We start from the raw sequence: 12872 nt of genomic DNA, 5'->3' as shown, positions 1-12872 counted from the left end.
AATCTTATATATAAAATCAAAGTCTATAGGTTTCAAGGTTAGAATCAAGAAACGCAAAGTTCCATTCATCTATATAATAATTTACATTTAGCAATATCCAAATTATATAATGAACAACTGAGGGTTTATACCTGTAACCAATGCATTAAAGTTCATAACCAAAACAAAAAACACATTTTATAGTATTTAATCTGATTTTAGATATGATCAGGCCTCGAGGTGAAAAAACTAAAATATGCCTATTTTTGAGTAAAAATTCATATAAACAAAATGATTTCATGTGGCATAGACAAAAACACAAATTGTCAGTTAAAAACATAAGACAGAACACAGCCTCTCTATTCTCTCATGTGATTTCAGGTTCTCTGACTGGGAAATTGTCCTTCCACACAGAGAGAGAGCAGAGGTGGGGCTTTTTTCGTGTGTATTCTCTTATGCTCCTTCAGGCTCCTTAACCAGGTAAAACTCTTTCCACACTGGGAACATTGGAATGGCTTTTCTCTTGTGTGTGTCCTCTCATGCCTTTTCAGGTTAGTTAACTTGGTAAAACTCTTTCCACACTGGGAACATTGGAAAGGCTTTTCTCCTGTGTGTGTCCTCTCATGAGCTTTTAGGGTAGCTAACGCGGTAAAACTCTTTCTACACTGGGAACATTGGTAAGGCTTTTCTCCTGTGTGTATTCTCTCATGCCTTTTCAGGGTAGCTAACACGGTAAAACTCTTTCCACACTGGGAACATTGAAAAGGCTTTTCTCCTGTGTGTGTCCTCTCATGAGCTTTTAGGTCCCCTACTCGGGAAAATCTCTTTTTACACTGGGAGCAGTGGTAAGGCTTTTCTCCTGTGTGTTTTCTCTCATGCACTTTTAGATACCCTCTCTGAGTAAAACTCTTTCCACACTGGGAACATTGGAAAGGCTTTTCTCCTGTGTGTGTCCTCTCATGCTCCTTCAGGATCCTTAACTGAGTAAAACTGTTTCCACACTGGGAACATTGGTAAGGCTTTTCTCCTGTGTGTATTCTCTCATGCCTTTTCAGGTTAGCTAACACGGTAAAACTCTTTCTACACTGGGAACATTGGAAAGGCTCTTCTCCTGTGTGTGTACTCTCATGAGCTTTTAGGTCCCCTACTCGGGAAAATCTATTTTTACACTGGCAGCAGTGGTAAGGCTGTTCTCCTGTGTGTATTCTCTCATGCTTTTTTAGGTGCCCTATCTGAGTAAAACTCTTTCCACATTGGGAACATTGATAAGGCTTTTCTCCTGTGTGTATTCTCTCATGCCTTTTCAGGTTATATAACATGGTAAAACTCTTTCCACACTGGGAACATTGGATAGGCTTTTCTCCTGTGTGTGTCCTCTCATGAGCTTTGAGGTCCCCTGATCGGGAAAATCTCTTTTCACATTGGAAGCAGTGGTGTTGTCTCGCTGGTTTGGGCGTCTCTGGGTCTGGTTCCGCTGAAGGGCTCTTCCCGCTGTCAGAGTGAGAGTCTGGTCTCTCTCCTGCCAAAGACAAAGAGTATTTAGTTAAACAGAGACTTGAATGAAACCTCCACATGATAAAACTGTCTTCCTATGATGTTTAACCTAGACTAGATCCCTAAATAAAAGAGCAGAGCTTGTCATCACAGAGTGGCTGTAGTGCTTTGTAGACTGGGTAAATCCATTTGAATTCAATACATTTTTGACAGCATCCCTTTTGATTTAAAAAAAGCTTTCCTTACATGTTTGCCTATGGAAGAAGTGGTAAGAAAGTGACTTTTTGTAACTGAAAGCCAAAACATTCATGAGATAAAGGGATGTAGCTCAGTTGATAGAGCATGGCGTTTGCAACGCCAGGGTTGTGGGTTCGATTCCCACGGGGGGGCCAGTATAAAAAAATATATATATACAGTGGGGAGAACAAGTATTTGATACACTGACGATTTTGCAGGTTTTCCTACTTACAAAGCATGTAGAGGTCTGTAATGTATATCATAGGTACACTTCAACTGTGAGAGACGGAATCTAAAACAAAAATCCAGAAAATCACATTGTATGATTTTTAAGTAATTAATTTGCATTTTATTGCATGACATAAGTATTTGATCACCTACCAACCAGTAAGAATTCCGGCTCTCACAGACTTGTTAGTTTTTTCTTTAAGAAGCCCTCCTGTTCTCCACTCATTACCTGTATTACCTGCACCTGTTTGAACTCGCTTACCTGTATAAAAGACACCTGTCCACACACTCAATCAAACAGACTCCAACCTCTCCACAATGGCCAAGACCAGAGAGTTGTGTAAGGACATCAGGGATAAAATTGTAGACCTGCACAAGGCTGGGATGGGCTACAGGACAATAGGCAAGCAGCTTGGTGAGAAGGCAACAACTGTTGGTGCAATTATTAGAAAATGGAAGAAGTTCAAGATGACGGTCAATCACCTTCGGTCTGGGGCTCCATGCAAGATCTCACCTCGTGGGGCATCAATGATCATGAGGAAGGTGAGGGATCAGCCCAGAACTACACGGCAGGACCTGGTCAATGACCTGAAGAGAGCTGGGACCACAGTCTCAAAGAAAACCATTAGTAACACACTACGCCGTCATGGATTAAAAATCCTGCAGCGCACGCAAGGTCCCCCTGCTCAAGCCAGCGCATGTCCAGGCCCGTCTGAAGTTTGCCAATGACCATCTGGATGATCCAGAGGAGGAATGGGAGAAGGTCATGTGGTCTGATGAGACAAACGTAGAGCTTTTTGGTCTAAACTCCACTCGCCGTGTTTGGAGGAAGAAGAAGGATGAGTATAACCCCAAGAACACCATCCCAACCGTGAAGCATGGAGGTGGAAACATCATTCTTTGGGGATGCTTTTCTGCAAAGGGGACAGGATGACTGTACCGTATTGAGGGGAGGATGGATGGGGCATTGTATTGCGAGATCTTGGCCAACAACCTCCTTCCCTCAGTAAGAGCATTGAAGATGGGTCGTGGCTGGGTCTTCCAGCATGACAACGACCCGAAACACACAGCCAGGGCAACTAAGGAGTGGCTCCGTAAGAAGCATCTCAAGGTCCTGGAGTGGCCTAGCCAGTCTCCAGACCTGAACCTAATAGAAAATCTTTGGATGGAGCTGAAAGTCCGTATTGCCCAACGACAGCCCAAAACCTGAAGGATCTGGAGAAGGTCTGTATGGAGGAGTGGGCCAAAATCCCTGCTGCAGTGTGTGCAAACCTGGTCAACCAGGAAACGTATGATCTCTGTAATTGCAAACAAAGGTTTCTGTACCAAATATTAAGTTCTGCTTTTCCGATATATCAAATACTTATGTCATGCAATAAAATGCAAATTAATTACTTAAAAATCATACAATGTGATTTTATGGATTTTTGTTTTAGATTCCGTCTCTCACAGTTGAAGTGTACATATGATAAAATTACAGACCTCTACATGCTTTGTAAGTAGGAAACCTGCAAAATCGGCAGTGTATCAAATACTTGTTCTCCCCACTGTATATACATGTGTAAAAGACACCTAGGTCTCAATATATTTTCCCATGACTGTGTTTTTGTATTTTAATGAGTATATGTTTGAGAACAAGTATTTGATACACTGCCGATTTTGGCAGGTTTTCCTACTTACAAAGCATGTAGAGGTCTGTAATTTTTATCATAGGTACACTTCAACTGTGAGAGGCGGAATCTAAAACAAAAATCCAGAAAATCACATTGTATGATTTTCAAGTAATTAATTTGCATTTTATTGCATGACATTGGTGGTCCTCTGTAGCTCAATTGGTAGAGCACGGCGCTTGTAACGCCAGGGTAGTGGGTTCGATCCCGGGACCACCCATACATAAAAATGTATGCACACATGAGTGTAAGTCGCTTTAGATAAAAGCGTCTGCTAAATGTCATATTATATTATTATAATAACGCCAATATTCCTCTTATAAACACTCAACCAGGAAGCCATCTAACACCCCCTGTATATAGCCTCCCTACTGTTATTTCCCATTGACTCTGTACTGGTACCCCCTGTATAGCCTCCCTACTGTTATTTCCCATTGACTCTGTACCGGTACCCCCTGTATATAGCCTCCCTACTGTTATTTCCCATTGACTCTGTACCGGTACCCCCCTGTATATAGCCTCCCTACTGTTATTTCCCATTGACCCTGTACCGGTACCCCCCTGTATATAGCCTCCCCTACTGTTATTTCCCATTGACTCTGTACCGGTACCCCTGTATATAGCCTCCCTACTGTTATTTCCCATTGACCCTGTACCGTACCCCCTGTATATAGCCTCCCTAATGTTATTTCCCATTGACTCCTGTACCGTACCCCCTGTATATAGCCTCCCTACTGTTATTTCCCATTGACCCTGTACCGTACCCCCTGTATATAGCCTCTCTACTGTTATTTCCCATTGACCCTGTACCGGTACCCCCTGTATATAGCCTCCCTACTGTTATTTCCCATTGACCCTGTACCGGTACCCCCTGTATATAGCCTCCCTACTGTTATTTCCCATTGACCCTGTACCGGCCCCCTGTATATAGCCTCCCTACTGTTATTTCCCATTGACTCTGTACCGGTACCCCCTGTATATAGCCTCCTACTGTTATTTCCCATTGACTCTGTACCGGTACCCCTTGTATATAGCCTCCCTACTGTTATTTCCCATTGACCCTGTACCGGTACCCCCTGTATATAGCCTCCCTACTGTTATTTCCCATTGACCCTGTACCGTACCCCCTGTATATAGCCTCCCTACTGTTATTTCCCATTGACCCTGTACCGGTACCCCCTGTATATAGCCTCCCTACTGTTATTTCCCATTGACTCTGTACCGGTACCCCCCTGTATATAGCCTCCCTACTGTTATTTCCCATTGACCCTGTACCGTACCCCCTGTATATAGCCTCCCTACTGTTATTTCCCATTGACTCTGTACCGGTACCCCTGTATATAGCCTCCCTACTGTTATTTCCCATTGACTCTGTACCGGTACCCCCTGTATATAGCCTCCCTACTGTTATTTCCCATTGACTCTGTACTGGTACCCCCTGTATATAGCCTCCCTACTGTTATTTCCCATTGACTCTGTACCCCCTGTATATAGCCTCCCTACTGTTATTTCCCATTGACCCTGTACCGGTACCCCTGTATATAGCCTCCCTACTGTTATTTCCCATTGACCCTGTACCGGTACCCCTGTATATAGCCTCCCTACTGTTATTTCCCATTGACCCTGTACCGTACCCCCTGTATATAGCCTCCCCTACTGTTATTTCCCATTGACCCTGTACCGGTACCCCCTGTATATAGCCTCCCTACTGTTATTTCCCATTGACCCTGTACCCGGGTACCCCCTGTATATAGCCTCCCTACTGTTATTTCCCATTGACTCTGTACCGGTACCCTTATATAGCCTCCCTACTGTTATTTCCCATTGACTCTGTACTGTACCCCTGTATATAGCCTCCCTACTGTTATTTCCCATTGACCCTGTACCGTTACCCCCTGTATATAGCCTCCCTACTGTTATTTTAATTTGACTTCAACACTTTTTTTGTTGTTGTTGTTTTATTTTACTTTTTTATTTAAAAATAAATGCGTTGTTGGTTAAGGGCTGTATGTAAGCATTTCACGGAAATGTCCACACCTGTTGTATTCGGGCGCATGTGGCAAATAAAATTTGATTTGATTACTCCTGGTGACTTTCCAGACTTCATTGAGGTGATGGCTGTTCTCATATCAGATTCTAGTATAGGAGCATCCAAATCCTTTATTTGATCTGGGGACACCCCCTGGGGAAAAGGCATTCAATTTAGCTGGGTCTAAGTTACATTCAGAGTCCAATAAAAGTCATAAAACACATTGTTAATATATTTTGTACCAGTCAGTACCTCCACACTTCCACTTTTGATAGCTGGTGTTACAAAACTGGCATCTTTTTTTGTTTCAATTGTCCAGCCAATAATGGACCTGTTCTTTCACCACTTTCATCAAAGCAGAAACATATTCAGCCTTTTTTGTTACAGATCTCACGTCATTGAAACTTCAGATCACAGACTTGTTTCAATTGGGATTTTTCCTCAGATAACTATTTTTCCCCCAACTCTTTAAATTTGAGACTTTAGTTTTTTCCAACTCTTTCTCAATTTTCCCTTTTCTTTCTGCTGGTGTGTGCTATTATTGTGCCCCTAACATAAGCTTTAGTCCTTCCAAGTCACCCCTCTCTTCTCCCGATACGTTCCCTTCTGCAGCCGCCAGTACTCTCTCTCCAGATCCCTGAGAAAGCGGATGATGATCGGTCTAAGGCGGCTGATTCTCCCGTGGTATTGTTGCTAGGGAACGGTGGACTCCGTTGAAGCTCGGATTTGTCCAGATCCCTCCCAGAGCTTCCCAGATAATTTGCCTGCTATCCTCCAGACCCTCCTTGACCCCTAAAAGTCTTAAATTGAGGAGCCTGTCTCGAGTTAGCTGAATCTTCAGCGCTTCTGCGGAGATCTCATACGGTTTGGCGTTCTTCTCGACTTCCTTAAATCAGTCGGTCGTTGTCGTCCTCCAGCGTTGATCTCTGACCCTCTGCCTCATATTGCCTCTGTAATAGGACCGATACATCTTCTTGCATATTCATCTGAGATCGCTTGACCTGAGAAAACATCAGACTCAAAAGATTCAAGAACGGTGCTTGAATCTACCCATTTCTTCCATGGCCTTCTGTAGGGATGATTGCAAGGCCGACAACGAGCTGGGTTCTATGTTCTGCCCTTTCAAAGTCATACTGGCTGAAGTGCAACAGAGCTAGACCGTTAGCCGCTGCGCTAGCGATTGTGCTACATGTGTTGAAGCTGAATTCAACGCAGACATTGTTGAAAAACTTAGATAAAACAAAACAAAAAAATCCCTCAAAAACAATGATACTAAATTGACTATTCTATCGAACTTTGAGGAAACTGGGAGGGTTTTATCAGGAGGCTCATTTCAGACAACCACCTTGCTTCCCAACATCCCGTGACTCAAGAGTTGTGTTTATTTTGATGGTCGAGCGAGAGTTGGTCACCATCTGGATGTCACAGTGCCTTACCAATTAGTTCCTTCCGCTTTCAAGACAACTGAGGAATCGGTCATTCTGACATTTCCGACTTGAACACTCATAGAAACATTTCCTTGGTTTCCCACTTGGAAAATATCGGAATCGACCAACAGGAAGCTCTACACAACAAACTTCCATACACTTTAACTATGAGGTTCCGAGTTCTCTTGAAAGCACCAACACGGTACTGATTTCAGGAGCAGGAAGCCGAGCCGTGCGAACGACCATTACACCTAATAAAATACCAAATCACCGGTGTTCGAGGTGCATGCCGGCCTGAGGTGCTTCCCACTGGGCAGCTGTATCACGGTGTCGCCGGCGGTAGTTAACGTGGCCAAATGTTTTCCTCCAAGTTGTAAGCAGCACAACACGGCATGCCTGCACGGCAAGTCTGTGTTTCACAACATCGGTACACTGTGTCCTTAGCCCCGGCCTGTGGAGCACTGCTTTACGCCGAGGGAAGTAGCTAGTTGGCTAACCTCGTCCCACACTGCGTGGAAGTGTCTGGGAAGGAGATTACTAGCTAGCTAGCACAAGCTAGTGTAGCCCTAGAGGAAGAGAGAGAACCAACTCACGGGAATATCTCTCCTTCCAGCAGGTGGAGTTTTTGTATGGAGGTCAATGAGCTGGTCCAAGTTGGTCAACAAAATGAATGGCTTACGTGCTACGTGATGTTTACTTGATCGAATAGAAGTTTCGTGATGCTTAAGTTGTTCTGAGTGTACTGATAAGTAGGACACGTGACATACCGACAACTTTGAGAAAAACACTATAGGAGATGGCTTTGCAAATTCATAACATGATGCTAGTAGCATAGCATCTCTCTCCATTGAATTGACGAGCGAACTCCAAATATCCAAAGTGAAAAACACATTTAAGGCGGTACTTACTGGTGTTAATCAGATCTCCTATCTCCTCCTCTTCATCTTTCAACGTGACAGTAATCTCTCCCTCCTTCTTCACTCCAAAAACTGCATCCTCCTCTATCTCTTCCTCCTCTTCTTTCACTGTAACATCTTCCTCATCTTTCACTCTGAACGCGTCTTCCTCTTCTTTCACTGTAACATCCTCCCCCTCTTTCACTCTGAACGCGTCTTCCTCTTCTTTCACTGTAACATCCTCCTCCTCTTTCACTCTGAACGCGTCTTCCTCTTCTTTCACTGTAACATCCTCCTCCTCTTCTTTCACTGTAACATCCTCCTCCTCTTCTTTCACTGTAACATCTTCCTCCTCTTTCACTCTGAATGCGTCTTCCTCTTCTTTTACTGTAACATCCTCCTCCTCCTCTTTCACTCTGAACGCGTCTTCCTCTTCTTTCACTGTAACATCCTCCTCCTCTTTCACTCTGAACGCGTCTTCCTCTTCTTTCACTGTAACGTCTTTCCCTTCCTCTTCTTTCACGGTAACAGCCTCACCCTCTACTTGTTTTTGTATTGTAACATCCTCCTCTTCCTCCTCCTCTTTCACTAGAGCTTCTTTCTCCGTCCAGCAGACCTCCTCTTCTTTAGCAGGAGGAGAGTAGCTTAGTGAGCTCATGGTCGGGGATGTTAGCTAGCTAGGCTAGTGCTAACTTAACCAGCCAGCTAGCTGACCAATAACAACAACACCGTAAATATGAAATTAAATGGGATAACTAACTTGACGACAGAAGTGTGTTTAAAACACAGTAGCTAATATACACCGAAAGCGTCTAGAGCTTGAATCTTTCGGCTGTTGGCTAACCAGCTACGGAGGTGGTTGACTGTTGCCTCCCGTCCACTAGATTATACGTCACGCTTTCAGCATCGCCTGAAAGACACACATCGCCATCTGCTGACTGGAGTGGGTATCGCGGTTGAGGAAAATATTTTATTTTCAAAGTTTATTTTAAATGTATATAATTTAAATAAAACTATTATATTGAGACGTACAAAGACAGGGATGTGTTGATTAGTGCAGATTTTTAACGAGTTCAAATAAAAAATATATACTACAGCACATCCGCATTTAAGGCAGTTTCATTAAGTCAAACAATATCTAAATAAGTAACTATCTAACATGCTGCTCCAACATAGTGTAACAATACATAAAGTAGATGCATATAATGAACAGACTAGGTCTATACTGCTCCTACATGGTGTAACAATACATAAAGTAGATGTATATAATGAACAGACTAGGTCTATACTGCTCCTACATGGTGTAACAATACATCATATAGATGTATATAATGAACAGACTAGGTCTATACTGCTCCTACATGGTGTAACAATACATCATATAGATGTATATAATGAACAGACTAGGTCTATACTGCTCCTACATGGTGTAACAATACATCATATAGATGTATATAATGAACAGACTAGGTCTATACTGCTCCTACATGGTGTAACAATACATCATATAGATGTATATAATGAACAGACTAGGTCTATACTGCTCCTACATGGTGTAACAATACATCATGTAGATGTATATAATGAACAGACTAGATCTATACTGCTCCTACATGGTGTAACAATACATCATATAGATGTATATAATGAACAGACTAGGTCTATACTGCTCCTACATGGTGTAACAATACATCATATAGATGTATATAATGAACAGACTAGGTCTATACTGCTCCTACATGGTGTAACAATACATCATATAGATGTATATAATGAACAGACTAGGTCTATACTGCTCCTACATGGTGTAACAATACATCATATAGATGTATATAATGAACAGACTAGGTCTATACTGCTCCTACATGGTGTAACAATACAGTGCATTCGGAAAGTGTTCAGACCCATTGGCTTTTCCCACATTTTGTTACGTTACAGCCTTATTCTAAAATAAAATAAAAATCCTCATCAATATACACATAATGACGAAGCCAAAACACGTTTTTGTTTTTAATTTATATAAATAAAGAAATAATGAAGTATTACATTTACATAAATATTAATATTAACATTAATTAATTAATACATTAATAAAAACTTTAATATATCATTTACATACAGTGAGGGAAAAAAGTATTTGATCCCCTGCTGATTTTGTACGTTTGCCCGCTGACAAAGACATGATCAGTCTATAATTTTTATGGTAGGTTTATTTGAAAAGTGAGAGACAGAATAACAACAACAAAATCCAGAAAAACGCATGTCAAAAATGTTATAAATTGATTTGCATTTTTAATGAGGGAAATAAGTATTTTACCCCTTTGCAAAACATGACTTAGTACTTGGTGGCAAAACCCTTGTTGGCAATCACAGAGGTCAGACGTTGTAGTTGGCCACCAGGTTTGCACACATCTAAGGAGGGATTTTGTTCCACTCCTCTTTGCAGATCTTCTCCAAGTCATTAAGGTTTTGAGGCTGACGTTTGGCAACTCGAACCTTCAGCTCCCTCCACAGATTTTCTATGGGATTAAGGTTTGGAGACTGGCTAGGCCACTCCAGGACCTTAATGTGCTTCTTCTTGAGCCACTCCTTTGTTGCCTTGGCCGTTTGTTTTGGGTCATTGTCATGCTGGAATACCCATCCACGACCCATTTTCAATGCCCTGGCTGAGGGAAGGAGGTTCTCACCCAAGATTTGACGGTACATGGCCCCGTCCATCGTCCCTTTGATGCAGTGAAGTTGTCCTGTCCCCTTAGCATAAACACACCCCCAAAGCATAATGTTCCACCTCCATGTTTGACGGTGGGGATGGTGTTCTTGGGGTCATAGGTAGCATTCCTCCTCCTCCAAACACGGCGAGTTGAGTTGATGCCAAAGATCTCGATTTTGGTCTCATCTGACCACAACACTTTCACCCAGTTCTCCTCTGAATCATTCAGGTGTTCATTGGCAAACTTCAGACGGCCCTGTATATGTGCTTTCTTGAGCAGGGGGACCTTGCGGGCGCTCCACAAGGTGAGATCTTGAATGGAGCCCCAGGCCGAGGGAGATTGACAGTTATTTTGTGTTTCTTCCATTTGCGAATAATTGCACCAACTGTTGTCACCTTCTCACCAAGCTGCTTGGTGATGGTCTTGTAGCCCATTCCATCCTTGTGTAGGTCTACAATCTTGTCCCTGACATCCTTGGAGAGCTCTTTGGTCTTGGCCATGGTGGAGAGTTTGGAATCTGATTGATTGATTGCTTCTGTGGACAGGTTTCTTTTATACAGGTAACAAGCTGAGATTAGGAGCACTCCCTTAAGAGTGCGCTCCTAATCTCAGCTCGTTACCTGTATAAAAGACACCTGGGAGCCAGAAATCTTTGTGATTGAGAGGGGGTCAAATACTTATTTCCCTCATTAAAATGCAAATCAATTTATAACATTTTTTACATGCGTTTTTCTGGACTTTTTTGTTGTTATTCTGTGTCTCACTGTTCAAATAAACCTACCATTAAAATTATAGACTGATCATTTCTTTGTCAGTGGGCAAACGTACAAAATCAACAGGGGATCAAATACTTTTTTCCCTCACTGTACTTTGTTGAAGCACCTTTGGCAGCGATTACAGCATCGAGTCTTCTTGGGTGTGATGCTACAAGCTTGGCACACCTGTATTTGGGGAGTTTCTCCCATTCTTCTCTGCAGATCCTCTCAAGCTCTATCAGGTTGGATGGGGAGCGTCGCTACACAGCTATTTTCAGGTCTCTCCAGAGATGTTCGATCGGGTTCAAATCTGGGCACTGGCTGGTCCACTCAAGGTTATTCAGAGACTTGTCCCGAAGCCACACCTGCGTTGTCTTGGCTGTGTGCTTAGGGACGTTGTCCTATTGGAAGGTGAACCTTCAACCCAGTCTGAGGTCCTGAGAAGGTTTTCATCTGTACTTTTCTCAGTTCATCTTTCCCTCGATCCTGACAAGTCCCTACCGCTGAAAAACATCCCCACAGCATGATGCTGCCACCACCATGCTTCACCGTAGGGAGGATGCCAGGTTTACGCCACCCGTGACGCTTGGCATTCAGGCCAAAGAGTTCAATCTTGGTTTCATCAGACCAGAGAATCTTGTTTCTCATGGTCTGAGAGTCCTTGAGGTACCTTTTGGCATATTCCAAGCGGGCTGTCATGTGCCTTTTACTGAGCAGTGGCTTCCGTCTGGCCACTCTACCGTAAAGGCCTGATTTGTAGAGTGCTACAGAGATTGTTGTCCTTCTGGAAGGTTCTCCCATCCCAACAGAGGAACTTTGGAACTCTGTCAGTGGCCATCGGGTTCTTGGTCACCTCCCTGACCAAGGCCCTTCTCCCCCGATTGCTCAGTTTGGCTGGGCGGCCAGCTCTAGGAAGAGTCTAGGTGGTTCCAAACTTCTTCCATTTAAGAATGATGGAGGCCACTGTGTTCTTGGGACCCTTCAATATTGCAGACATTTTTTGGTACCCTTCCCCAGACACAATCCTGTCTCAGAGCGCTACGGACAACTCCTTCGACCTCATGGCTTGGTTTTTGCTCTGACATGCATTGTCAACTGTGGGACCTTATATAGACAGGTATAATCGTAAACAATATGATTTCATGTGCCATGAACAAAAACACTAATTCCCAGTCAAAAACAAAAGTCAGAACATAGCCTCACTATTCTCTCATGTGATTTTATTTCTATTCAGATAAAATTACGCTGCATTAATAAAATCCTTTTTACAATCAGCACCAGTTTTATCTGACATGGTGGAATAATACTGATGGAAACAGTCATGTAGTGAATGTTTTTCATGTCAACAACTTATCAATGTTACCAGAACATCACATTTTCATACTCCTTTAGCTTGATGATTACTACACAAACTAACTAAATTAAACAAGTAAATTCAAAAGGTTT

General features: G+C 42.8%; 1 protein-coding gene across 1 annotated transcript; it reads right to left on the bottom strand.

The window, feature by feature from the left end:
- Positions 1-530: 530 nt before the first annotated feature.
- Positions 531-7988, bottom strand: LOC123487103 (zinc finger protein 180-like; the record flags this gene model as incomplete). Its single annotated transcript, XM_045218244.1, has 2 exons — positions 531-1498; positions 7973-7988. Coding segments are annotated over 2 exons (984 nt in total), but the record flags the coding sequence as incomplete, so codon positions are not given.
- Positions 7989-12872: the final 4884 nt, after the last annotated feature.

Source organism: Coregonus clupeaformis, unplaced genomic scaffold (genome assembly GCF_020615455.1).
Source record: "Coregonus clupeaformis isolate EN_2021a unplaced genomic scaffold, ASM2061545v1 scaf1455, whole genome shotgun sequence".
Lineage (NCBI taxonomy): Eukaryota > Metazoa > Chordata > Actinopteri > Salmoniformes > Salmonidae > Coregonus > Coregonus clupeaformis.
This window is presented reverse-complemented; position numbering and strand designations above follow the sequence as displayed.